The following is a 25,360-nucleotide window of genomic DNA, read 5'->3' on the forward strand; positions in this document are numbered from 1 at the left end:
AGTGAGCAGCTCTTTGGGATCTTGCAGACTCCGTTTATTTTTTAGTGGTGCACTTGATTATTTTATTTTTTTTTTAACTCACAGCTGCCTTGAGTAAATCATTCTGGAAATTTGTTACTAAGGAATTTTAAGAAAATATTCTTTTTCTAAAAAAATTTTTTCCATAGAAGTGTGTTTTGAACCAATTTCCTAGTCAACACCTTTGCCAAGACAGGTGCCATTTTTACATTCTGGTATTAAAACTGGTTTCTACTTGTGAAACTCCAAAACCAATTTTACAGCTGTATATAACTTTTCTTACCAGTTCAGGTAGCCTGTAACAGTGGTAATGGCTCTTGTACAGGTTTTACTGCAAATAACTTCACTGTTACTGTTGGATGGCTTTTGCCTCTTGGGTTCAGCTGCTTTTAAAATAAATACTAAGGAATGCCAACTACTTGCTGAGGTGTCCAACGGCATCAGGGAGCTCTGCCTGCCTCTGCTCCTCACTCAGCCCAGGGCTGAGGGGCTCTGCTGTCAGCACACGAGACCTGGGAGAGGCCTGAGCACAACGGGGGAATCGGTGGCTGGTGCATCTTTGGAGCCTGTGGGAAGCCTGTGATGGATCCTGCCAGGTGATGTTTGCTGTTCCATTACTGCCCTGGCTGTGGGGTATTTTTCAGGCCTGCAGATTGCAGTACCACAGGTACTGTGTGATGCCACAGAACGAGTCAGGCTGTGGCATTCCCTTCTTCAAATGGCTGGCAGTGACCTCTGGAGGTTGATGCCCCAGCTAAAGTGGAGGTGGCTTTTATGGTAAAAGCTCAAGCTCCTCCTAAAAGAAGGAAGGTAATAAAATTACATTTGGTAGGTTTTGCTTAAAAGGTTTTACCCCAGCTTTGAATTTCAAAGAAACTGGTGTGTGCCTGCAGTTGACGTGGGCCCAGGTGTGCAGCTTGTGTGACTTCTGCCTGCACCATGACAGCAGCCTTGCTTGCAGCAGGTCTTGCAGCATGAGTGGGCACTGGCTTTGGAAGTTCATAGCCAGACTACATCCTTAGCTGAATTTCAAGGAAGTTTTGTCATTACAGAACTGGAGTAAGCAAGAGCCTTGTGCCAAACAGTGGCAGAGTAACTCTTGCCCAGCCTCTCTTCTAAAGGCAGTCTGTTTACAGCTCGGGAAGCAGAACCATGTGCTTGGTGTAATAAGATAATAAGATTTATTTTATTCTGGTAGAGTTTGCCAGCATTTTCTAATGTGATATAACTTTGCAATAGTGAGTTTTCCCTTCAGGCAAGTGCCCAGCCTGGGCTTGTTCCCATGTAGCCTTGGATGGCTGTTTATTGGTGGAGAAAGCAGTTTTAGATTCTGGAAACCACACAGAAAGCTGCTGTGGCTTCGTGCTGATGTTTGCTCATGTACTTCAGTAATGTGGCCTGGTTCCATCTGTCTGAGCCCTTCTCCTTCCAAGCACTGCTGTCCTGTGCTGTGCTGAAACTGCAGGGCCATGGCAGGACTGGCAGAGCTGACAGCTCCGTGTATTGACAGGATTTGTACCACTCCAAAGGGAAATGTGCATTACAGAGGCTTTTCCTGCCCCAGGCCAGGGCCTGAGCTTGCCTTGGCAAAGCTGAGCTGGAGCAGCAGCAGGGCCCAGTGTGTCCTTACTGTAATGTACAGGGTGGAAGTAGTTGACTCCTTCCTTCAGTCATGTAACCGCTCATCCCACGATGAAGTTCACATTAATTACTTTAAGGTGGAATGAAAACATTGTGAAAACATTCCAAGAGTTGTAGTCTGTCCTCTCTGGGGACACTGTCACCTTCACTAGGTTTAGTGCTGTGCTTTAAGATGTTGGTGAGAGTTTTGGCTAATTGGACTAGTTGGTATCAATGGTTGTGTAGCAGAATGGCTGGTTTTGAGATAGCATTTCCTGTCCAAGTACTTAGCATGGGTTGATGGTGCACTGTGTATCCAGTACTCTGGCATGCATGCTGGTCACACTCCTCCTACACTTCAGAGGCACCAGAGCCTTTTATCCAATTGCTGGTTATGTAAAATACATGCAGAATGTTAATGCAGTGTTGTTATGGTAAATGTGTGAACAGTGTTACTAATTGATATAACTGATAACAGATTACATGTGCCTGACATTCTTATACCACACAGTATGTTTAGGTTTTAACTAATATGGACTTCAGTGGAATAGTCTTAGGTATTTCAAGCCTTTGTTTTACTTACACAATGGTGCTCTCTTTGTGTTTTTCTTTTTTTTATTTTTTAAATAAAAGCATCTGAACACTTGTAGTACATATTACATCCAAAGGAGTCCAAATCAAAGTGCTTCTGAACATGCTTAATTTTACTTTGCCTTTAGTTCCCAGCATCTCTCATCAGCTTTGTTTGTTTTGTTTTTACTTGTTGCTGACTACTTTGGAAAACTTGGTAATGTTACCAATTATGAAGTGATTCTGCACTGCCTTTGGATTGTGTATGTATTCAGAAACAGTCTTAAAGCTTTTATTTAAGCTATTAAAAAACCAGGGACTTGTGCCATTTGTTCTTTACCAGTGCTGTTGTAAAAAGACTTCCCTGTGACAAAAAAAATCACTTGCTATGAACTTTGTTTATAGCTTTTTTTTTTTCCACGATGGATCTTTTTCTTTGTATTTGTACAGTGGCTCAGTGAAAGATGTTGCCATGAGTTGATATTGTAACCAATAAACAAGTGCTTTTAACCAGCCTGGCCCAGCTGTCGGTGTTGTACTAGAGCAGCCCCTGGTCTGAAAGTGTTCCTGGGAGGGGGATGGAGCAGCCACACCGCAGCAGCTGGATCTGCAGTACCTGTGGGAGTGATGTGCAGGTCCCCACCTGGGACAGAGCTGCCAAAGAACTTACTAAAGCACAGGGGTAGGACTTTCTTTAATAAATAAAACTGTAGAACACATGCATTGAAAGTTTGATACAATGTCAATACAAATGCTCCACAAACAGAGCATTGATACACAGCTGTGCCCCCAGGGACACCAAGGCCGGGCTGTTACTCAGGGGTGGATGCCACAGTTTCCCTCAAACCCCCAGGACTCCCCATGCACAGGCAGAAGGAACAGCTGAACACACTGATGGAACTGCTGTCTTCCCTTAACACCTCTAGCATTGCATCTTACATCTCTTTCCTGATGAGACAGCCCTTAGTTACTGGAAAATAGCAAATTCCTATACCTTAGAGCTGAATCTTTAACTTAGTCAATGTTAGTACTGCGATAAAAATATATAAATACTCTGAAAAGGCTTTTCTTTTAAAATAATTTTTAAAAGTCTAGTTAGAAAAAGTAGGTATTGAATGACTGCACACAGCAACAAGCAGAAGGTTTTTAAAGAGGTGAGCAAAGGTAAAGGACTCCAGCAGAGCTGCCTGGATTCTGACCTAGAGGAGAGCTGTTGTACAGCAGAGAGACTGGGCAGCAGAGCTGGGATTTCGCCATGTCCTGCTCCCTGAATGCAGCAGGAGCTCCAGGGCCCTCCTGGCACCCTGAGCTCCCCTACCCACCCTGCACCCATCCTGCCCAGCCCACCTCAGCACACCCTGCTGTGCCCGGCTGTGAGCTCAGGGCAGTGACACACCTGAGCTCACCTGACCATGGAGGATGTGGCCATGTGCTCACAGGCAAAGGAACACTTCACTGCTCTACCAACTGCAAGGAACAGGGTCACTTTTGTGTCATCAGTGCCCTCCTGGCTCGAGGAGGGGGCCAGAGGAGCCCTGAGCCCACTGCACTGCCTTAGTACAGTTCACCGTCATCTTTTACTGCCCCTTTCAAGAGGAACCACTGCCCAACACACTGGCACCTGCTTTTCCCAACATGTCAGGAGTCCTTTCCCATGCCAGAGTTTGTACTTCCCTTCACTAAACAAAATCACATCCACATGGAAAACCAGCATCCTCCATCCCTGGACAATTCCTAAGCAGCTGAAAGCAGGAGACTGGGCTAAGCTCTTTCCCTGCCTAAGGTCCTGGATGCCAGGAAATGAGACTTGCCACTGCTACATACTCATTAAAACCAGTGAGGATTTGGGGTTTTATTGTCAAGTGCCCAAAAAATTTAGTGTTTAAAGGTAATTTTTAACCCAAAATCTGCAAAACGAGCATAACACTCAAGAATACCACAGCTCTTCCATTTGATTCACCATCAGAGTCCAAATTTTACAACAACTGTCACAAGAGTAACATTAAAAATATAAATAATTTCAAGTGACTCCACAGAATAGAAGTGTCACCTAGAAAATTTCTAAAATTTGCCCTACAAAGGAGCACTGGGAAGGTTCACAATGATGTTTTATTTATTCTTTTGAAGAAAATGTTTTGTGAAGCGATCTAGTTCATTCTCAAGGTGAATGGCTTTATTTCTGTAAAACAAACAAAACAAAGGGATTTACTTCAGTGCCAGAACATCTCCCAAAGGCAGGATCAACATCAGTGCTTCATTTCTATTCCTCTACTGACACCCCCAGCACTAAGAAAATGTAAATGCAGGTTTTTAAAAGGGGTGTGTGACAGTGGTGGTGGATGCCCAAGGCCAGGAGGCAGCAGCCCAGAGCCAGGGCAGCCAAACTACAGCCAAGGCTGCTTCCAAGTCCTGAAGCACCAACTGCTGCAAGTTCCTCCTCTGCAAAGACCTACAACTGGCAGGACCAGAACTGCACTGGATGATTCAGCACAGCACAGCTGCTCTCCTGCTCTGGGGAGGGGGCTTTGAGAAAGTGCCACCCTCAAGTTATTGACAGGAGACTAAAATTCTGGTCAAAGGCCTGTCTCTCACACTGAACAGAGACAAGGGTAAGGATGATCTAAGAAATAATATTTAACTTATCCAGAGCTGTTCAGGGTACCTTTGCATCCCCTTCTGCACCTGAACTAACCTAGGTCAACTTCAGAGTAACAGCAAGTACAATGATACTGAAGTCAGCAGGGCTAAGAGATGCTTGTGGCCAGTCACAGCAAGACTTACCTCAGCTGCTTGGAGCTGCTCTGTATGGTCTCCAGCTGATCTATTTCTTTGGAAAGCCTAGCTATTTCTTTTTCCAGGTTTTTCTCAGTAATATCCACCTGCTGACAGAGCCGAGCAAAAGTAGCGGCCATTTCCCTAAAGCGAAAACAAGTTTATAGTCATGATTTAGAGGAAAAAAAATAGTAACAAATACAATCTCATGGCACTGCAGTGTGCAGAACACAGCAATGAAAGCTCCAGTTGTTATGGGATTACAGAATAGCAGAAAGCAGGAGAATTTGTTGCTGGTTTAAGTGCAGCTCTTCCATGTCCTCACAGAGCTGCGGGACACAAGGATGGATCTCTTTCCTCTACTGAAGCTTAACTTTTTACTATTAAATTTTTTTCTGTTTTCTCTTTCCAAAACACTTTCCCATCTGTCTCTGCTAAGTAGTATCTGGCAGATTGTCTTCCTTAGCTTCTTCTTGTAGCTATGTTTTGATTGGATTATTATTTCAGAAAATTAGGGCTGCTAATGCGCCCTCTAGCCCCCAGAGTGCAGAACACCTCTCCTGTGTAGCTCAGGGAATAGTTCAGAAAGGTTATCAAATTTCAGCACCTGCAGTGCAGAAGAGCCAGGATTGGCTGCTCAGAACTTGCCCATAGCAGTCCCTGGGGCAGAAGCTCTGCTCATCCTTCCAGGGACTCCAGGGACAGAGCAACTCAGCCCCCACTAGAATGATCTCTCATGTCTCTACTGCAAAGAGTCACCACCTTCAGAGCAGCACACACAGCCACACACAGATACAGCTATTGCCCGTTCCAGGTGGCCTTTGGAACTCTGTTCAAACTCCTCCCACTAAGTGCCAAGGGACACCAGAGGTGCCACCATGCATGGCCAGTGACAATGGCCTGTCACAGTGAGGGGCCAGCCTGTGAGACACTTACTGCTGCACCTGGTGGCTGCAGTTGGCGCTGGTGAAGCTGACAATCATCTGCAGCTTCTCGGTGGCATAGTTCACAAACTGCTGCTTGAAGGCTCTCTCCTTGGCCCGCGTGGTCCAGGACAGCCTCTCATACAGGTACAGCAGCCCGTACATGCTCAGGGAGAGGGAGATCAGTTTCCAGCCTATCGTTTTCCAAATCTGAAAAACAAAATCTTCATTAGCTTAAATAAGCTACCCTACAGAATAAAAGCTAATTCCATCCATTTTTAATAAATCCACAGCTCTTTCACTGGACTTTTAAAAGAAAATAAATGTTTTCCATATTATTACTGCTACATTCACATGAGCTGGTCCCCAATGGCACAGAGAATGTGCAGATTACAGAAGCCTTGCTGCTCCTTCATGAAGGAAGAAGCAAAGCTCCAACTAAATTCAAACTGAAGGAGCTACCATCAGATCACCATTTAATTCCCACACTGAACATAGATTTATGGCACAGAGAATATGCCCAGCTATCCTCAGAGAGGTTAGCCTGGTTTCTCACAATGAACTGACTGTGGGTATCCAGGGCACTGCACGTGCTCATCTGGCCCAGTGTCAGGTCTGTGTCACACCCCAAGCAGGACAGAGCAGCTCAGCCTCTGCCATCCCCTCCAGCAGGGAATGCTGCCAGTGCTACTTGCCACTCCACCAACAACGATGATGCTCATGGAGGTCCGGGATGTCAGCGAGGCTAAACTCAACACCAAAGGAACCATAAAGTCATCCTGGGGCGCACTGTCGGGAGTTATGGCGGGAAGGCTGGCGGCAGACGGGGTGCTGGCTAAAGGACGAGGGATCTAGAAGATGGGAACACAGCAGCCTGAGTCAAAAGCATTAGGGAACTACACACATGGGTTTTATTTTCATATATTCAGGCTTTGATTTACTTGAAGGAAGCCCTTCAGTAGAGAAATCTGAACAAGACTCCTGAGGAGCAGTGGAGGCTTTGACAGTTTCTCCAACAAGAATAAAGGTCTGCATAGGGCTGGTTGTGGTCACAAATGGAATAGGCTACTCAGAGGGTTCAACCCAAAGGAAAACCAACTTGTGTAACAGCCACAGAAAGTTTAAAAGAGGTTTTCAGTTCCATGCTAACCCTGAATATAATCCAATAAAAACAATCCTCCAAAAATATTTCACACAACGGATCTAGGGAAAGGTAGCAGGAAGCGTGTAAATAGCACTGGCACAAAGTAAAAATCAATGTATTCTCATCAAGGTAAAGCAAAGCAGCCCAGGCTCTGAAGGACTCACATGTATGTTTGGATCTGCAAATCCCAGGAGCATTTTCTGAGCTTGTTTAGGACCCAAGAAACGGTTTACAAGAGAAGTCCATCCCAAAGAGAAGTGGAACATGATATCCTCTTGAAAATCTGCACACAGGCTATGACAGTTTAGATCATAGCTAAGGTCAAACTTCCTGCATGGAATTAGCAAGTGGAGCTGGTCCTGAACATTAGAAGGCAACAATGGTTTCAGATTTTCTGGAAATAAGAAAACACAGTAAAGGTGAGTTAACATTAGAAGAGCATATTCACAAACAGTATCTCTGCACTGCTGACCAGCTTAATCAATTTAGAGAATCTAAACTCACCAGTTCATTATTTATTTATTTGTAAAATCAGTGGCATTTCAGCAGGATTGACCCTAACAGAGTAGCGAATTTATTGCTCCGATACAAGAAAACAAAATCAACTCACTATCGAAGTGTTGCTGGAAAAAAAGATTCAAATTAACTGAAAGAGCTCCATCAGTGGTCAAAAGATAGGGATGGAGCAAGAAAAAAATTGATTTATCCATCAGTTCTGTGCTGCCACACAGAAAAGGCAACATTATTACATAAGAGGACAGAAGGGTTCACATAATTTCATGATCTTGCTCTGAATCTTTTATTACCAGGAACAGACCAACAGAGATGGATGTGTAATAAAGTTATTACTTATTAAAAAAAGTTTTAAAAAAGGGGGAGTGCACAAATCCTCTGTGAAAAGAACTGTTTTGCATTCTGGCTCTGAAGGGACCTAGGGAGAGCATTATACTGCAGGAACATTTTCTAATAATTAGTGTATTTGGTGTATCTCTTGTGGAAGCCAAATTTTAAATGGGTTTATAAAAGGATTAGATGAGTTTCCAGAGGATAGGTCCAATACTACTTGCTTAAGCCATTAATCCAGATGCAGTGTTTTAGCTGAGAAGTCCATAAAATGGAGAGAATTGCTATATTTACCCTGGTTCATTATTCTTCTCCCCCAGCATCTGTTACTGGTTAGTATCAGAAACGGGGGACTGAGCTAAACACTCAGTCCTGATATATCATGGCTTTTCCTTTATGCTTTATAACATCAATGTTAAACATGATCAGAAGGAAAATCCTTTTAAAACTGATTTTTCTTGGATTTTCTTCCTTTAAATGTGAAGTGTTAGCATTCCTCTTCCCTCTTCCTACCAATAATCTCCTGCTGGGACTGGTGCATTGACTGGTTGACTTCAGTGGAGCAGCGCTCAGCCAGGTTCTTTCCCAAACCGTCTTCTATGTGTTTGTTCAGTTCCTGAGGTGTTAGGAAGAACACAAGCTCATCAGTTTGTATTTAGCCAATCAGTTAATTACATGAAGCAGGAATATGTTACACACCAAGCACTGTTATTTACAGTGGGAAGAACAGCGTATTTCCATGGAAATACCATGGGAAAAAACCTAACTAAAGTGACACAGGAAGGATTTCCCTAGGACTGTAAATGTTGAAAAACATAAAAGTCTGTCCTTTCAATAACCTGTGACAGTGAAAAGCAAACCATTACCTACTGCCCTGCAAAGCTTTGTCACTTGATGGGAGCCAATTCCACTGCTCTGCACAGGGACAAACCCAACCCTCCCATGGGAGCCTGCTCAGGATACTCTGTTGAGGTGAAACAGCACAGATTGTCCTGAAAATGCAGCGCTCCCAGGTGAGCAGCCAGGCTGGAACAGCCTGAGATGAGCTCAGCTGGTTGGAGCAGGGTGCTGTTACACCAAAGATGTGGGTTCCACCCCTGTATGAGCCATTTGTTTAAGAGTTGCACTTGGTGATCCTTGTGGACCCCTTCCAACTCAGAACATTCTGTGACTCCAGGGGGGAGCTATGGCAGTCATCATTATCAGCAAAGTCTGAGCATAAGAGGCAAACACAGATATACCTGCTTTAATTCAAAGCACTATTTTTGAGGACAGATTTCTAAAAGTTAAAAAAAAACCCAAACCAGTTTTTATTAGAAGTGTTGAGAATTTGCAAGCTCATTTTATTTTTGGATCTATTTGATTTTAGGAGTAGTGAAAATTATTTATGTAATGTCTTATTTACTGGAAGTGAAGACTTGAAATTAAGAACCACTCTACTACTAAAAATATGTTGAAAAAAAAAACAAAGCTGAAAATATTTTCAACCTTTTTCAGTTTTGGGTAGAAATATGCATATGTTAGCAAGCAAAAATCCTGCAATGCTCAGACAGTCACATAAAATCTAAGCAATTTACAAAAATACGGATGTAGAAATTAAGGGACAGACAAAGAGCATGGCTTCAAACCATTCAAAAAAACTTACTGTCTTATAGACCTTCAATACTTGAGGAGAAGGGTGAAAATCAGAATAAAATTCATCAACTAAAACTGAAAGCCGGCAGATCTCATCAGTCATGGCAGAGGAGACCTGGAAGAACACAGGAAACACATAAAATGTTTCTGCTACATTTTCCAGACAGAGTGAGAACAGACTATTGAGCAAACTGTCCCAAGAAATCATTCAATCACCTGACAGCCAGGAAAAATTGTCATTTTAAGCTTTTGGTTTTTGTTTTGAAAAAGGAACATTCTGAATTTCAAACATATTTCCTGAGATGAGTGGGCTCCAAAAGGAGCTGCCTGAGAGAGGAGGCAACACTTGGATCTGAGAAGTTGTTCCCACTGCCTTTACTTACTTTGTTTTCGACCTCCTCAGTAACGCGTTTGATTTTTTCCTTGGTGTCTTCTGTCAAAATGTTCAGCTGATTTCGCACGAAGTCCAGCCTGTCCTTCTGATCTTCTCGCTCTTCCATGGACTGGACTCTAACCCAGCAGAAAGGAGATCACCATCACCACCATGCATTCCCCCAGGAAACAAACAGGCCCTTAAGCAGGCATGGACCACCCTGATGGGTTCCTGAGCAGCCAGGGGGATCCCAAGTGACACTGGCTGCCCAAAGCAGAGGCCCTGCTCCAGAAGGGCTGCACATGGTAGTTCCACGTGCACAAGCATTGAAAGGCTGTGCTGAGCAAACACAACTCAAAACCAGAATTGTTATCACTCTATTATCACATAATTACAACTAAAAAAGGTGTGGGGAATCTGAGGCCTTTAATAACTCATCTACCCTGATTTAAGAAAGGGTAAATCTGATCAAACTGCTGCTCACAAACAGCACTCAAACACCCCTTAACAGTGATGTCGGTCTGATGACCCTGCAAAGGGGATGTGGCAGAAACCAAACTTGTCACAAACAGGACTCTTTAGAATTCCTTGACCTATCACTTAAGCAAAAATTCCTGAAAACCTGGAGCAATTTCATCTTGAAGGGCCAGCAGAACCATCAAATAGCAATTCAGACTAAGAGGTGTCACCACAGACTTTTAGTTAAGTCAATTGACAGAAAGAAGTAGAATATCAGAATATTTTCAAACACTTCACAGCATGTTTTCATGGGATCTGACAACGTGAGAAGTCAGTGTGTAAACAGGCAGTCTGTAAAAACTGACATTCAAGGGGCTGAGTGTGTTTGACAGCACAGGGAAGTCTGTAGAAACACAAAGACACATTATTGACAGGCAGGAAGGAGATGGACGGGAAGGATTAATGGTGACAGCAAAGTTCACTGTGTACAAGAGACACAAGGTGGCAACAAAAGTGAGGAAAAACTGCACACATATGCAAACCTCAAAGGACACATGAAGCTACCAGACAGAGCAGATGAGCTGCTATCATTAGCACTGAAGGATTACATGAGTGAAGAGAGAACAAGGATATTTTAAGGATGCAATCTGCAAAGGGCCAGAGGCCAAGCCTCTGTTAGCTTGGGCTCATCTCATCCCTTACAGTATTTTAATCAGTTGCAAATTAAAGCATCTACATACTTCCATTTTTTTTCTTCACTATAACTGTTAATGAAAGTAGAGCAGGCCCAAACAACACCTCTGAAATGCTGGATACTGCTATAGAAAAAACTTAACATTTTAACTATTTCTAAAAAAAAAGGCTTGAGAACACACAGATTGCAATCAGTAATGAAGAACACCAAAGTAAACCATGATCCCTGTACTGAAGTCACAGACCAAGAACACAACTGAGTGGGCAAGTGAACAATGGTAAGACTGACACATTGACACACCAGGGAAACTGTCTGGTTTCTTACCAGGCAGAAAAAGCGAATTTTAAAGTCCATAATGGCCCAAGAAAATCACCAGCACAGAAACGGCTCCTCAGATGATCTTGACAAACCAAATCCAACCAGCCCTCCAATCCACCTACCTTTTCTCTGCTGCTGCAACGTTTATGGTGTCCATAATGTTTTTCACAGTATCTATTATCTGTTTAGCTCTGATAGTGTGCTGCTCAAACTTGGTTTTCACGGCTGACTGCGAGATACACTCCTGCGAGGGGCCCAAGCCACAACACATTACTGCAATTCCATGTCAACACAATCAGGAATTTCACTGCCAGAAAGCATACCAATTGCTGCCAATTTTACCATGAACTTAAACCAGTAAAAAAGGAGAAAGCATAAAGAAATTAAAAGACAACAGAATCTCAAATAAAAAATAAATCTCAAATAAGTCTATAGCAGCAAATCTGCCTTCGTGTCTTCACAGTAATGTGCATAGGTTTTCATTCTTTTAAAATAAATGAATAATGTAATTAAAAAAAACCAAACTGATGAACACATAAGATAAATCTATCTCTTCAGGAAATTTTCAAAACCATCTATTTAGAATTACAAATGTCAAATATGAATGCTAGCAATATGGCCTGGTTTGAGTTTTCTTTGTTGCACTACAAAGTCTTATTTCCATGAGGCAATTCTGTCAATTAAATTTGACATTCCCTTGTCAGTACTGATCATCCAGGAACAAATATACAATTAGGAATAAGAAACAATGGTTTTCTTATGGGATAAACAAAGGTTAAGTAGTCCTTAAAATATCATCTTATTTGCATATTATTGAAGTGTTAAATGAGTAAGTAGAGAATGTTCTAACAATACAATTTCTAATCACTCTTCAATATTGAACAGTAATTCAGAAATACAGGACAGTGACTGAAGAGCTCTTGTGTTTGAGGGGAAGAAAGCAAGCAGCTGATTTCCTTAAATCAGATTACAGTAATTTCACGATTATAAAACACACCTGATTATAAGCCGCATGTCTGGGTGTCAGTAACTGTCTTGGGTTACAATACAGAATGTGATAAAAGGTATCTGTTCTATCACCATCTGTTGAGGGTGGGGCAGTGATCCTTATCTCGATGGTAGATATTCTGCTAACGGGCCATCCATGGAAACCAGGCAGGGCATTGTTCTTTATCTTTTCACAACCCATCCTTCCTCCAGCGAGTCATTTTCTGCTAATGGCCCATTGAGTCCCACTGTGGGACTGATAAAATTACTGCATCCCATTGGGAGTTGCTCCAGCCAGGGGGAAGAGCCCAACATTTCTCACCAAGATAAAACAGAAGTTTTGGGACACTAAGGGAGCCCCTTTCTCCACTGGACTCCAGAGGAAAACCGGATTTCTCCACATCACCACTGGAGCTCCGGAGGGAAACTGCACCTTGTACAGGAGCACTGCTCCAACTGAGCCACATCTGTCACTGCAGGAGGATGCAGCCACCATGGAATGGGACTGCTGCCAACACCCTGCCTGACAGGGTGTCAGGCTGTACTCTGACTTTTTCAGGGTTTGAGGTTTGTTTCTTTGTAGCACTGTATTTCTATTTCAATTTCCCTAGAAAAGAACTGTTATTCCTAATTTCCATATCTTTGCCTGAGAGCCCCTTGATTTCAAAATTATAATAATTTGGAGGGAGGGGGTTTACATTCTCCATTTCAAAGAGAAGTTCCTGCCTTTCTCAGCAGATACCTGTCCTCCAAATTAAAACAGCAACTTTTCATTCTTTGTCCATATATAAGCTGCACCTGATTATAAGCCGCACTTCCGGGTTCAGACCAAAATTTTAGTCAAAATGGTGCGGCTTATAATTGTGAAATTACTGTAATGGAATTTTAAAAATGTTCTCCATCTGTGGATTCACCCTTCAAGGCACAGCTTTGGATTGCTTTTAGAAGATTCACCTATGACCTTAGCATATGCTGCAATTACAAATTTCAGTTATCTAAAAATAATATATGAAAACAAAATAAACAAAACAAATAAAATGATCCCTGTTCCTCGACGAAGCAGATCTAGAAATCAGCAATGAAAGGCCAGAGTTTCTTAAATATCAGCACATTGTAAGAGCTAGACTAGACACAGAGCAGAGTCTTCCCAAAGTTAGCATGTGGTAGATAAAAGGATGACAATCACAACACAATCAGAAAATCCAAGTTAGAGCACTAGGAAAAACACAAAGGTTAGTTAAACGAGGGGAAAGATAAGGGGGGACAGCAGCAGTTTTGTTGTTAGTCTGTATGCATAAGTATTTCCTGAAATCAAGACAACCTGTGTTTCAACAAAAACCTGTTTCTAACCAGAACCAGTCACCTTCCAGCCCACTGCCAGTGTCACAGGACAGTCATTAAGTGCCCAGCATGTTACATATTCCATCCCTGGGCAGGGCTGGGGAAGGGCTCTGCAGCAGCTGCCTCAGCCCAGCTCTGCCTTCACTCCTCTCTACAGCAGGACTTTTCCACCCTGCCTCCTTCTTCCACTGCTCCCCACACCACTTCTGCTGCCAATATTTTTAAGAAACTTGAGAAGCACCCCATGGTGGGGTTGGTTTTATGTAGGATATCCTCTAGGCACACAGTGCAGGGTTCAGGCATTTCTTTGCTGTTCTAATAGGGCATTCTATATACCTCATTGTAAAATTTCAGGAAATACACTGACTACTTTCTATTATTCCCCAATATAAAAATTCAGAACTGATCCAAGAATTCAATGCTTTAAGACTGCCTCTCTCCTCTCCTTTGTTGCAATACAGTTGACATACATAGTAGCATCACTTTTTAAAGCCACTACATAAATCTCTAAAATCTTAATTTCCCCACTGCTTACAAGTGTTTCTAGTAATGCCTGCACCAGTTTTTTTTTTTTTTTGGCAACTTCAACCACCCTGTGCTTTGCAGACAAACATGTTTCGTCTAGTTTTGGAATAATTTTTGCCCTCACATAAATCTTACAAGCCTTTCAAAAATAACCCAAACTTTTCTTATATCACAACTAGCACTGGTGGGTTGTTTCTAGATTTTTTTTTAATATTCTTTCTATACTGGGCTCATACCAGTCCTGGAATGAACAGGCTTTCCCATCAGGGAACTGATACTAAAATCAGGAATGTGGAAGTACCGGAGAAGTAACAGCTCCTCAGCCCATATGGAGAAGAGGGAAAAGCTGTCCAATTTTAGTGAAGACAAAAGCAGGGTGAGAGAATCCAGGAGGAGAAACCCAGCAGATACAGCCAGGGGGAACAAGGGAACATGTGGACAGGTCTGTGAGGTGCAGATTACTGAGAGGTGTGAGCTGGACAAAAAAGTGAAAGAGATGTTTGGAAAGGCTGAGGAGGGCACCTGCACAGCACAAGGAACTAAAGGCAGGACAGACTGAGGCAGGGGAGGAGTCAGTGCTTGAGGAGGACAGACAGAAGCATCTGTGCTCTCATCCCTTCCTTTTCACACACTGGAATGTAATCCAAGATGCTGGGACTTGCAGCTCCTCTGTCAGGAAACAGAGCAAATGCAAAGTGCTTCAGGCAGAAGTGCTTAGGCTGTACTCAGGGCTGTAGAGCATCTGAGTTTGGTCTGGCAGTGCACAAGGCATGGTGTCAGTGAGGATTTCACACAAAGTTCTCCCTGCAGGCTGAGATTCCTCATTAATACAGAGCCTAGAGCTGCCAAGCAGAACTGATGACAACGGTATGCTGATGTCAGCTACTTTACCAGCTCAGGTGACAGTAATTTGAGTATTAGGTCTGAAGATTTCAGACCTGGTGAACCATTTCAGTCTCAGCCTTGCTTTAAAAGCACATAAACTGCCACTGTAACTTACCAAACTGCCACAAAACCTGAATGTGAAAGAGGCTGCCACAGCAATCACTCAAAATTTAAATTGCTTTGGCAATCTTAATTGAGCACAGTTGTCATTCTCTTTAAAGGAGGGGATCACACCCTATTCAAAGCTATTAATAATGATTTTAGGATGAAAGAGCTAAGCAGGGAAAAACATTACAGAATCCACTCTCACTGCTGGAGTCAGGTGTGCAGCAAATACAACACGTTGTGAAAGAAGAAAAAAAGTTGATTTAAGGCCATGCAGTGCTGTCACAGAATTTTTCCTTGTCCCAGCCCCTGTCACAGAAATTCGACATGGTTGTGATCTTGTGACAGGTACTTCTCACTGTGGTGGCCAACTTGGGTCTGTGACATCTGATTTACAGACGTGTTGAGCACTCACAGCATCACATCATCCATCTTCATATTGAAATATTCTAAGCAATGAGTGCTTAACTGCAATTATAAGAGATTTTGTCAAAATATTTTTGGGTACAGGAGATGGCAAAATACAATAAAGAACAATAACTCATCTGGAAGCTCAATTTCCACTTTTTTCCTGCTGGCTCAAAGTTTCCTACTATGGTTCTGAGGACAAAAATTGCAAGAAAAATGCACGTTTGACTACACCTAGTGACATAAGAAATGTCATGTCTCATGGAGCCAGGCCCTGCCAGTACCCTGAATTCACCATTTCAGCACTTCAGTCACCCATCATATGAGTGTGGATAAGGATTAAATTTAGTCTGACATTTTCTTGCTTATGCAAGACAGAATCAAGCTATTATTTTAAAACCTTTCTGATATACACAGAAAGCCTGTTTTGCTAAGGTTAAATGAGTTTGTTGTAATGCAAAAACAAATACTTTTCAGAGGCAGTTTGATTTTTTAAAAAAATACTCATATACAAAACCATTGAGGGATACCCAAGAGACCTCCTTAAGATATCCAAGAATGGCTTTATTTAACTAAAGTTATCAAATTTAGCAAGTAAAATGGATCCCATCATGAAGAAATCACTCAACTGTCTAGCCTACTTCTGTAGAAACTGTGAACTCCAGCTATGAATATGGCTAAACTGAGGTGGAAGGCTGGATTCTGAACAGCACAAAGGATGCAAGGAGAGTGTTAATGCTCAGAGTAACAGGGCTAAGAGGTATACAATGGTGATAGATTCAAAACTCTGGCTTTAGAGATGGAAGTAAATATTTAGATTTACATTGGTGAAACTGAATTTCTCACTGCAAACATTCAGCAGCATGTAAGCAATACACGTTTCAAGACCATAATTTCTTCTTACATTGACTATATTGGCCTTGAGATCTCAAAACATGAGCTAAGAGTTTTGGTCCCTTCCCTCACTGACAATTCTCCTTTCCAACAACTACCTGCTTCTCAAGTGAGAGGGTATGAACAGAACCCACAGAAAAGGTAAAGCTGCAGATGGTATAAACACCTTACAGTCCTCCACTTGCTAATTATAATTAAGCTAAGCATAAGAAAAAGCTACCTTTACTTCAAAAAAAAACAGCCAGTCTAAAAAGCCCATCATAAATACCTCAAATATCTGCTCAAAATGTTGAAATTCCTGAAATCTTGTCTGAAATCCTTCAGCAAGTGCTTCACCTGTGAAACAACAGATCATAAGGGAGACAGCAGTACCTGACAGCAGGGACTGCATCTTAAATGTATTTATCAGATTTTATAGTGTTTTTCTGTATTTGAGGAAGAGCAGGAGTTCCTACACACCAGCCTCTGGCATTCCTTGGGCCTTTTGTCTCCTGGCACTCAGAACTTCTTTTGCTGAAACAAAAAAGATGCGATTCTTTGCTTCTACAGGATCAATAACTTTGAGCTCATCGACCAGGAAAGTCAGACAGCGCTCCATGTGCTGCCTACGCACCTGAGGAAAAGACAAAAAGCTCATGAGAAAAGGCAAACACTGAGCCACCAGCACATCACAACATCAGAGCCAGAAACAGATGCTGAACCACCCCTCTGACAGCAGATGCCTGCCAACCCTACAGAGGCAGCAGCTGCTTTAATTCCTTTCAACAGACCTGGACACAACAATACTTCCTTCTACAACTGTATTTACGTAAGTCAGAGATCTCAGCCAGTTACTGGGGTAAATTCTTCATTCCCCATCCACAGAGAAATAATTCTCACTGCAAGCTGGCTGCTGTTGGGAAGATCTGAAGATCCAAACTGTTCCCATCTAATGTACTTTCCCAGCTACTCTATACAGGTATAAATGTACAAACTGTGCCCTCAGGCTGCACTATCACTACAGAAACAAAAGGTAATACAAATAAGATTAAAAAACAAGCTTAACTGTGGAGGAAAAATGTTCTAAGGAGTCTCCAATTTTATTACTTGTCTGCATATATTGTCATTTGAATTGCAAGTTGCTTTTTGGTCACAACGAGGAACAGATTATTTCCATTTTCTGACCATGTAACTTAGCCTTATATTATTAAGACAAAGCTGGTGTTTCCATATTAATTAACTGTCAACCCATGTAAGAGTCATCAATTCACTCACATCTTCCATGTATTCTGGTTCTGATGCAGAAGCATCCCATCTGTTATTGAGGATGAAGATGTTTGGCTTGGAAAGTCGTTCGTTCACTTTATGGAAAAAATGTTTCTCCTAAGAATTAAAGCAAAAACATAAAATTCCCCAGACATCCAAACCAGAGTCATGAATTCTTCTGTAACAGACTCTGAAGTTAATCCAGCTCTTCAAAAGTTTGTTATAAAGAATTCATCAGTATTAAAACCCACAGATATTCAGCACATAAAAGGTTTAGAGTAGTTCAAAAGTCATCAAATGTCTGAAACTGATGCCAGTGTCAGAAGTCAAAGACACTGCAACTTTCTCGAAAAATCGGTAAAAATACAAACTAACAAAACATCCAAAAAAATAGTTCAAAAACCACTGATGCCTGACTAGAACAATGATGTCTCCCTTACCTGAACTACCAAGATGCTCCTGCTAACCCTGTCAAATCTGGTTTCATATCCAGATAATACATCACCTAACCATTCTTCAGCTAGGCAACATCAGCTTGAACGACAGAGAAGTTCTTGCATAAGGACATATAGTTGAGACACAGCAAAAAGAAGTCATTGATGAATGTCTTAATTTAACAAAATTAAGTGTATTTAGGTCTCTTGCCTGTACCTACCACCCATTATTGCTGTTTACAGAGTCATAATGGGTAAGTCGTGATGGAGCAAGTCCCCACTCAGCAAAGCTGAAACAGAAGAGATCTCTGGGCTGCCGTAAACTTTTCCAGACTGCAGCACGACACAACCACAAATCCTGGACACAGCACTGGAGATCCATTATTCTCCATCAGTTGGGAATAAGCATGTGCAAACCAGATCACTGCTGCAGAAATCAGAACTTCGTCTGAAGAGAATTTATGAGGGAATAGTAGAATTATTTCACAAAAAAAAATCTCCAGTAGTGTGGCAGAATAATGCCAAGTATTCTCAAACCTGTTATGGTAAGAGGCAAAAACAATGCTTAAGGAGGATGAGAACATAGTTGCCAAAAGCTTTATCTTCAGGATAACTTACGTTATCTATACAGCAATGAGATGTTCACTGAAATAATTTTTCGTTCTCCTTTAATTAAAACAACAGTGTTGTACATATCATGTAAACAACCTACAGATTTTGTCCATTCTAAAAGCCTGAAAGTGTCACTTGTGACGTAACAGAGAAGATATGGGTACAGTGGTGCCAAATCCTCTTTGCCTTGAATGTTTTAAGAATTTTCTTTTTCTTTTAAATTACATCTCTTGTATTTGACTCTTTGTGGACTCAGCTCAGAAGATGGAATGCAATGCTTTCAAACTTACACTCCTCTCAGATTTCTACCAAACTATTCTAATTTACTAGAATGCAAAGAAATACTGTTCTTTATTGTATTAAAAATTGTCCCAACAGTTACAAAGTTCAGACCTTTCAGGTCAAAACTATGATCAGAACAACCAGAGCACATTATTTGTCTGCAGCAGGTTTAATAAAACTCATCAAGAATTTTCTCAGTAGCATTACTTTGCACTCTGGCAGTAACACTTGCAATAACTTAGAAACCTTTTATTGTCAGCATCCACAATACTTGGCTTAGCCAAAACTGGAGATCACAACAAAATTACACTGAATTTCTGGTCTTGTATTCTGATTATTCCAACAGCTCCTCTGGTCACCTTAAATGTTCTCCTCTTACAAATCCTACACTATTTCAGGCTGCAAGATTGAGAGAACTCTTTCCTGTCCTGAAACAAAGCTTTACAGAACAAAGACATTAAAACATCTTCAGCTCTCCACACAGCACAGAACCCTTATTGCTAACATCTTCTTCAGAAGAAACACAGCCCACTCAGGGGAACCTGCAGCAGGGGAACCTGCAGAGGGAATTCACCCCCTCCTGAGAGAGGAACAAGACAGAACTCAACTCCCTTCACCTGGTTTGTATATTTTACTGAACTTATGGAGTATTTCATATCCAGAAATATGAATACTTTCAAATATTTCAAATATATATTCCAAAATACTTTCAAAAATTTCTTTGATAATACCAGTGTCTTCAGGTAACAAATACCAAAATATTGCTAGGCAAGACAAGCACTCTGTCATTCTTTTATCAAAAACACGGCTGAACTGCAGAGGACAATTATGATGCTCAAGGCAGAAAAAGCCAAGCCAGTAAGAAACTTAAATTTCCTTCTCCTTTTCCTAGTGAGGGACATACATTATTTCTTGCCTCCCACCACCAAATCCTATTCACAAGATCTAAGTGCAGTGATTCACCTGCTGTAAAGGTCTCAGCTATTCTGGTTATGGAACTACTGAATATTTAAATGAAGAGATAGCATAAAATCATTGCACATCATACCGTGTTCATGAGAGTTGATTCAGAATTGGCAACCAAGACAAACACATCAGCATCTAAGCAGAACTTGTCAATCCAGCTGTCCAGTTCTGTAGTGACATCTGTGCCAGGGCTGTTGAGAACAAAAAACACAAACTCTTACATAGTAAAGTAGTTGATTTTTATAAACTGATAAAAATAGAGTGGAAATGCCTAAGGGGCTTGCAAGAAGTTACAGAGGTTTGTATCTTGAGGCTGATGCCAACTTCAAACTTAAGGTAAACACTGCACAAGCCAATTACCATCTAGAATGTATCAGTCACTTGATCATTAGACTACCCACTCATTCCAAAATGCAATTTCTGATTAGTAAGTATACACATGTATAATTAACTGCCAAGTGAAGTGACAGGCAGTCCATCAGAAACCCTGACAGCCTCACACAATGGTTCCCCTCCTCAGATCTTAATTTCAATCAGAAGAGACTATAGTTCATAAAGTATTTTTTCATTAATAAAGTCTAGGTTATAGGTTTAAAGCCATATGCTATGCAAGCTGTGCAGAGATTTAAGAAGAAACCAAAATGAAGCTAGAACTATAGTGCTATCCATTTAAAAAAACCTCAAACATTAAGTGGAATATGAGCATTAAGTCATGTTTGCAACACCTAAATTACTGCTGGTTCAAATTTTCTCAATTTAACAGTAAAAGGATGATTACCTCTTTTCTTTTCCCTTTATTTTTTACCTTTAGCAATAGAGGCTGTGCGGATCCAAGATCATGCACCCAAGAAAATAATAACAAACTCCCAGCAATTGCAAAGTACAAGACAGAGATGCAATTATTAGAATACACTCTGAATGTTGTTTTCTTGAAGAAATACTTTAAAATTCACTGACAACTGTGTGCATTACTCTAAAATTCAGTATTTACTGATCTACACATCAGGAGACATCACCTGAAGGTTCTACTACCAAGTTATAATGCAGTGCCAGAAATAAAGGCATTTGGCATGGACAAAGCAACAACTTCTAGAATTCTTTAAACACATCAACTCATAGGAAATGCCAGCCTAACATAGAGTACACACAGCTGACATAGTCACAAACTACATTTTGAGGTCACCCACTACTTTGGTATGCAGGCACTGCAACTCTTATCAGAAGCTTTTAAAAATGGAGTCCACATTGTTTATACCTCACATGATCAGCCTGAAGTGTTTCAAGAAAGGAAATGGGCAAAAGGTTGTTGCTGCTATTCACACTTTCATACTGTTTGTTTTAAAGGTAGAGTATCCTCAGCTAAAAGCTATTCCCTTTTTCAGCTCAGTCACAAGACACTTGTCTGTTCCAACTGCTACAAGGGCAGAATCAGGAGGGTGATGACAAGCAATACATACAAAAGAACAAACTCTGTCCTTTCAAACAAAAAAGCCTTTCAGGAATTTTTAATCTAAACCAATCTCTTTTCTAAACATTGTAATAGCTAATACCCTTAAGAAAATATTTACTAAACCAGAAAAGATACCTGTCCACTAAAACCAAATCATCTCTCAGCAGGGCACACTTTGACTTGGGCCAAAAGACATGGACGAGACAGCCAGCCTTCAAATCTTTATCCATGTGAAGTGCGTGAGCCAGCTGATTAACCGTCTAGAGAGAGCATTAAAGAGAACACAAACATGAATATGCATCTCAAACAAGTCTGTAAACCACTCTAATTCAGTTCTCAAGCAAACTTGGACAGGATGTATCTTGAAGAGGGTAACAGAGTTCATACTTTGTTCTGGTGAATAGCTGTGATTTTTTTTCAAGCTCTTAAACTCACCAGCATCTAAAGAACAAGTTGTGCCTTGAAACGCAGACAAGTTTCTTTTGAGCCACAAACGTTCCCTACAGGGCTGGACTGTGTGCTACCGAGCATCATCCTGAATTTGCCTCAGATGTTTAACATATCAGTGTAAGCAGTTCAATAAGAGGAACACTAAGTCCAAATAAAGGGCACATTCCAAATCCTTAATCAGTAACAGGATTCACTTAGCCCTATAAAAATAAATCACTCAACGCATGCTATGCTACAAGACACATGTTAGTTGTTTCTCTGGAACAGCCAAGAAAAACTGCAGAGCAGAGCACTTTCATTAGTTTGTTCTTCCCTTCTAAGAACTCAAAAATGCAGAATGAGGGAGCCTTATACTTTTGTTGGATTTGAAATGGTTGTTAAAGAACAGACCCTTTGAGAATCACTTCCTGTGAAAATTGGCATGAAATCATCCAAGAAATGTACCTTAATACTCTTCTTTTCATCTGATCCTTCTGTCATAAGATAAGCCTTATCTCCATCAGTCCCTTCCACACTGAGGAAGCAGTTTGTGGTATGGCCAATCCCACTGGGAAGTACCTTATCCCACAGCATTGCATTAATGACTGAACTTTTCCCACTGCTTGTTCTAGAGGGATAGAAAACAAAAGCACTTTGAGCAGAGCACAGATGAGCAGCATTAAACACACCTTTGTGCTGAACTGAATGCAGCCCCACTGGAGTGCATCAGCCCCAAAGAGCACAAGCTCTCCAGCCAGGAGAGTGGGGAGTGCTCATTCAGAGGAGCTGGTCACCAACTCCACCCTCTACAAAAACCTGAAGGCCTCAGCAGTGTGCTCACTTTGCACTAACCCTTCATCCCTCACCCAGAAATATTTGGTTTAACTATTACACAACAGCATGAAGTTACACAGACTGTAACTAATTTTTGAGCTACTTCCAGAAAAATTTCAGTTCTCACTGTACAACAGTTCAAAATTTATTCAAAATGCCAGAGGGAGATTATCTTTTTACTGTTCAGAACTTTTTCTCTTTGCAAAAAGGAAACTTTTCTCACACGTCACAGCTTGGATTCAACTTTAACTTTCTGAAATAACAAGGCTGAGATATAACTAATTTCCTTATTCCAGAACTTTTTATAGTTTTTCTTTAAATAACCAGACTACTTTTAGCAAAGTGAAGGCAAGACCACTGTTGTACACATTTTTCCAATACTGTTACAGAATTTTTAGAACCATGAAGATTCACACTCCAAAAATATGTAACCACATATTTATATGTAAGCATAGAAAAAAATCTATCTTCCTGAAGCAAAATGGATGAGCAGGCCACATTGTTACTGCTATCCTTAAAATCATCACACAGATTTATCAGACTGATGCTACAACCAACCAGGCAACCATCTGTTCCTCCTCAGTTGCTTACAGACAGAAACATGAACAGCTCCAAGTTCAGTTCTTCAGCACTTCTGATCAAATATTTAAAAAAGAGTCTTCAGCAGAACAGTCCAGAACAAAAAAAAATACATTAAACAAAACCACCACCTTAAAAAACCCAAAAGCCATTCTGGAGAACAGGACAACCTCTGACCTTGTCAAGTAACAAAAAAACCACACAAAAAAAAATTAAGTAATGGTAATTTTGTTCATTACCTGCCAAAAAATGCCACTTTCATGTGTCTCCGTGAAAGCACCTCTCCAATGACTGCCAACTTGTTTTTATATGCTTGTATTTTTGCTAGTTCATCTTCTGTTGCTATATGATCCAGCTCTGGATTCTTGTACGTGGCTACACACAGAAAGGAAAAACAAAAGCAATCACATACAGAAAATGTGTTCTGTGATATAAGGTGTAAGTAATCAGTACTTAACACACCAACTGCAAATTTCAATTACAGTGGTTGAACAAGACAAGCAAAACCCCACAACAGAAACTGATACCAGCCCTTATCATTTGACAGCTTTGCCACAAGCACTGGCGAAATCACAAGATAAATCACATCAGATCAATCTCCAATCCAAGCACTGATGCACTAACCCTGTGAACACAGCCTGATGGGCTCACTTGCCCAGTTCCTTGGGACACCTGCTTCCTTCAGAAAGGAAAGCCAGGACCTCTCATGGATACACCGGCTAAGCTGGGCTCTTGTGCCCCCACAGAGCAACAAACTGTGTGGCCACACACATTCCACGCTGCTAAAACCTCCCAGGGTGCGACCAGTGGTTCCCTGCATCGCATCACTGATGCACCTTTCTGCCGAAATATGGGAGAACCTGTTTGTCCTTCCTTCTATACCAAAGAAACCGCCACAGAACTATAGGGCCAGAGTAGTTAAGCTTTCACCCTTACGGAAATGAGACCAGGCTGCCAACACAAGTGATTTAATTAGCTTTTCAGGTATGTAGCCATTCCAGGCATTCCTTCCAGGACAAGCTGAAAAAACCCAGTGTCAAAATAACACCGTGACTATTTCTGAAGGTGCGTGTTTATACAAACAGCACAGTAACAGATAACATAAGGTACATTATGCTGCTGTAAAACATACCCAAAACAAGGGACAAGGGGAAAGAAAGCTCACCTTCCACAAAGGCTGCTCCCTCAGTGACATAGTCCAGCAGCTGGTCGAAGATGGCAGTGATAGTCTTTTTGGCCAGCACAAAGTGCTTCAGTGGAGAGACAGAGGGTTCTGCCATGCTGCAGCTGCACGGAAAGGTGTATAAGAGTTACCAAACACTCGGTACACCCAGTTAATTAAAACTCACACACTGTTCACACAGCCATTAAGAAACAAAACGCAACAAAAACGTCCGAAGCTCTGAACTCCAAAGGGCAGTAACCTCAGTTTGCACTGTTTACTCTGATCTCCTCATCACAAGCGCCAAGAGCGGCTGGCGTACTCAGGGCCAGGTTCGAGCCGATCTGGTGCTATCAGTCCCGGAAACACGAGGCTGTCCCCTCGTCACACACGGCTCCCGCCTCCCAACCGCCGCCAGGTCAACGCTGCCCGCCGGCCAGCGAGCACCGGCCCGCTCCCTCCGGAGCCCCGCTCGGCGGGGTCAGGCCAAGGGGCCGCGGCGACCCAGCCCCTCACGGTGCCTCACTCAGCCGTGTGTTCCCTCACGGAGCCCCAGCTCGGCCCCGGTGCCTCGCGGAGCTCTGGTTCGGCACCGGTCCCGCATGGAGCCCCGGCTCCCTCACGAAAGCCCCGTTCGCTGCGGTGTCTCACAGAGCGCTGGCACAGCCCCGGTCCCTCACAGAGCCCTGGCACAGCCCTGGTCCCTCACTGAGCCCCGCACCCCTGGTCTCTGGCGGCGCTCCGGTCCCGGCCCCTGTCCCTCACGGAGCCCCGCCGGCCCCGTCCGTGCCCGTCACCGCTGCCGCCGGGACGGGGCGTCACTTCCCGTTCCTCTCGCGTGACCCCTCTCCGC

At 42.1% G+C, this 25,360-nt stretch overlaps 1 protein-coding gene across 3 annotated transcripts; it reads right to left on the reverse strand.

The window, feature by feature from the left end:
- Positions 1–2,885: 2,885 nt before the first annotated feature.
- MFN1 (mitofusin 1) lies at positions 2,886–25,310 on the reverse strand. Of its 3 annotated transcripts, none has more exons than XM_033068978.2 (18): positions 25,229–25,310; positions 24,511–24,632; positions 23,585–23,720; positions 22,398–22,560; positions 21,639–21,763; positions 20,136–20,244; positions 17,769–17,876; positions 16,974–17,127; positions 16,783–16,850; positions 11,492–11,613; positions 9,909–10,035; positions 9,536–9,640; positions 8,404–8,506; positions 7,212–7,441; positions 6,599–6,754; positions 5,917–6,113; positions 4,990–5,124; positions 2,886–4,387 (listed from the first exon to the last, which is right to left on the reverse strand). In XM_033068978.2, the coding sequence occupies exons 2-18, from the start codon at positions 24,623–24,625 to the stop codon at positions 4,318–4,320; spliced, it is 2,223 nt and encodes a 740-aa protein (XP_032924869.1). In that variant the 5' UTR covers positions 24,626–24,632; positions 25,229–25,310; the 3' UTR covers positions 2,886–4,317. The 3 variants fall into 3 exon arrangements, with proteins under 3 accessions (XP_032924869.1, XP_032924871.1, XP_032924870.1); XM_033068980.2 differs by lacking the exon at positions 25,229–25,310 and adding an exon at positions 25,159–25,181; XM_033068979.2 differs by lacking the exon at positions 25,229–25,310 and adding an exon at positions 24,770–24,916.
- Positions 25,311–25,360: the final 50 nt, after the last annotated feature.

This window comes from Catharus ustulatus, chromosome 10, assembly GCF_009819885.2.
Source record: "Catharus ustulatus isolate bCatUst1 chromosome 10, bCatUst1.pri.v2, whole genome shotgun sequence".
NCBI lineage: Eukaryota > Metazoa > Chordata > Aves > Passeriformes > Turdidae > Catharus > Catharus ustulatus.

Bases quoted from the DNA above. Each gene is read 5' to 3' on its own strand.
- MFN1 (XM_033068978.2), bottom strand. From the start codon at position 24,625: ATGGCAGAACCCTCTGTCTCTCCACTGAAGCACTTTGTGCTGGCCAAA. The intron at 10,036-11,491 runs GTAGGTGGATTG...CTGCTGGGTTAG, and splicing joins GTTGCAGCAGCAGAGAAAAG to AGTCCAGTCCATGGAAGAGC. The intron at 8,507-9,535 runs GTAAGTTTTTTT...CTAACACCTCAG, and splicing joins TATTGAAGGTCTATAAGACA to GAACTGAACAAACACATAGA.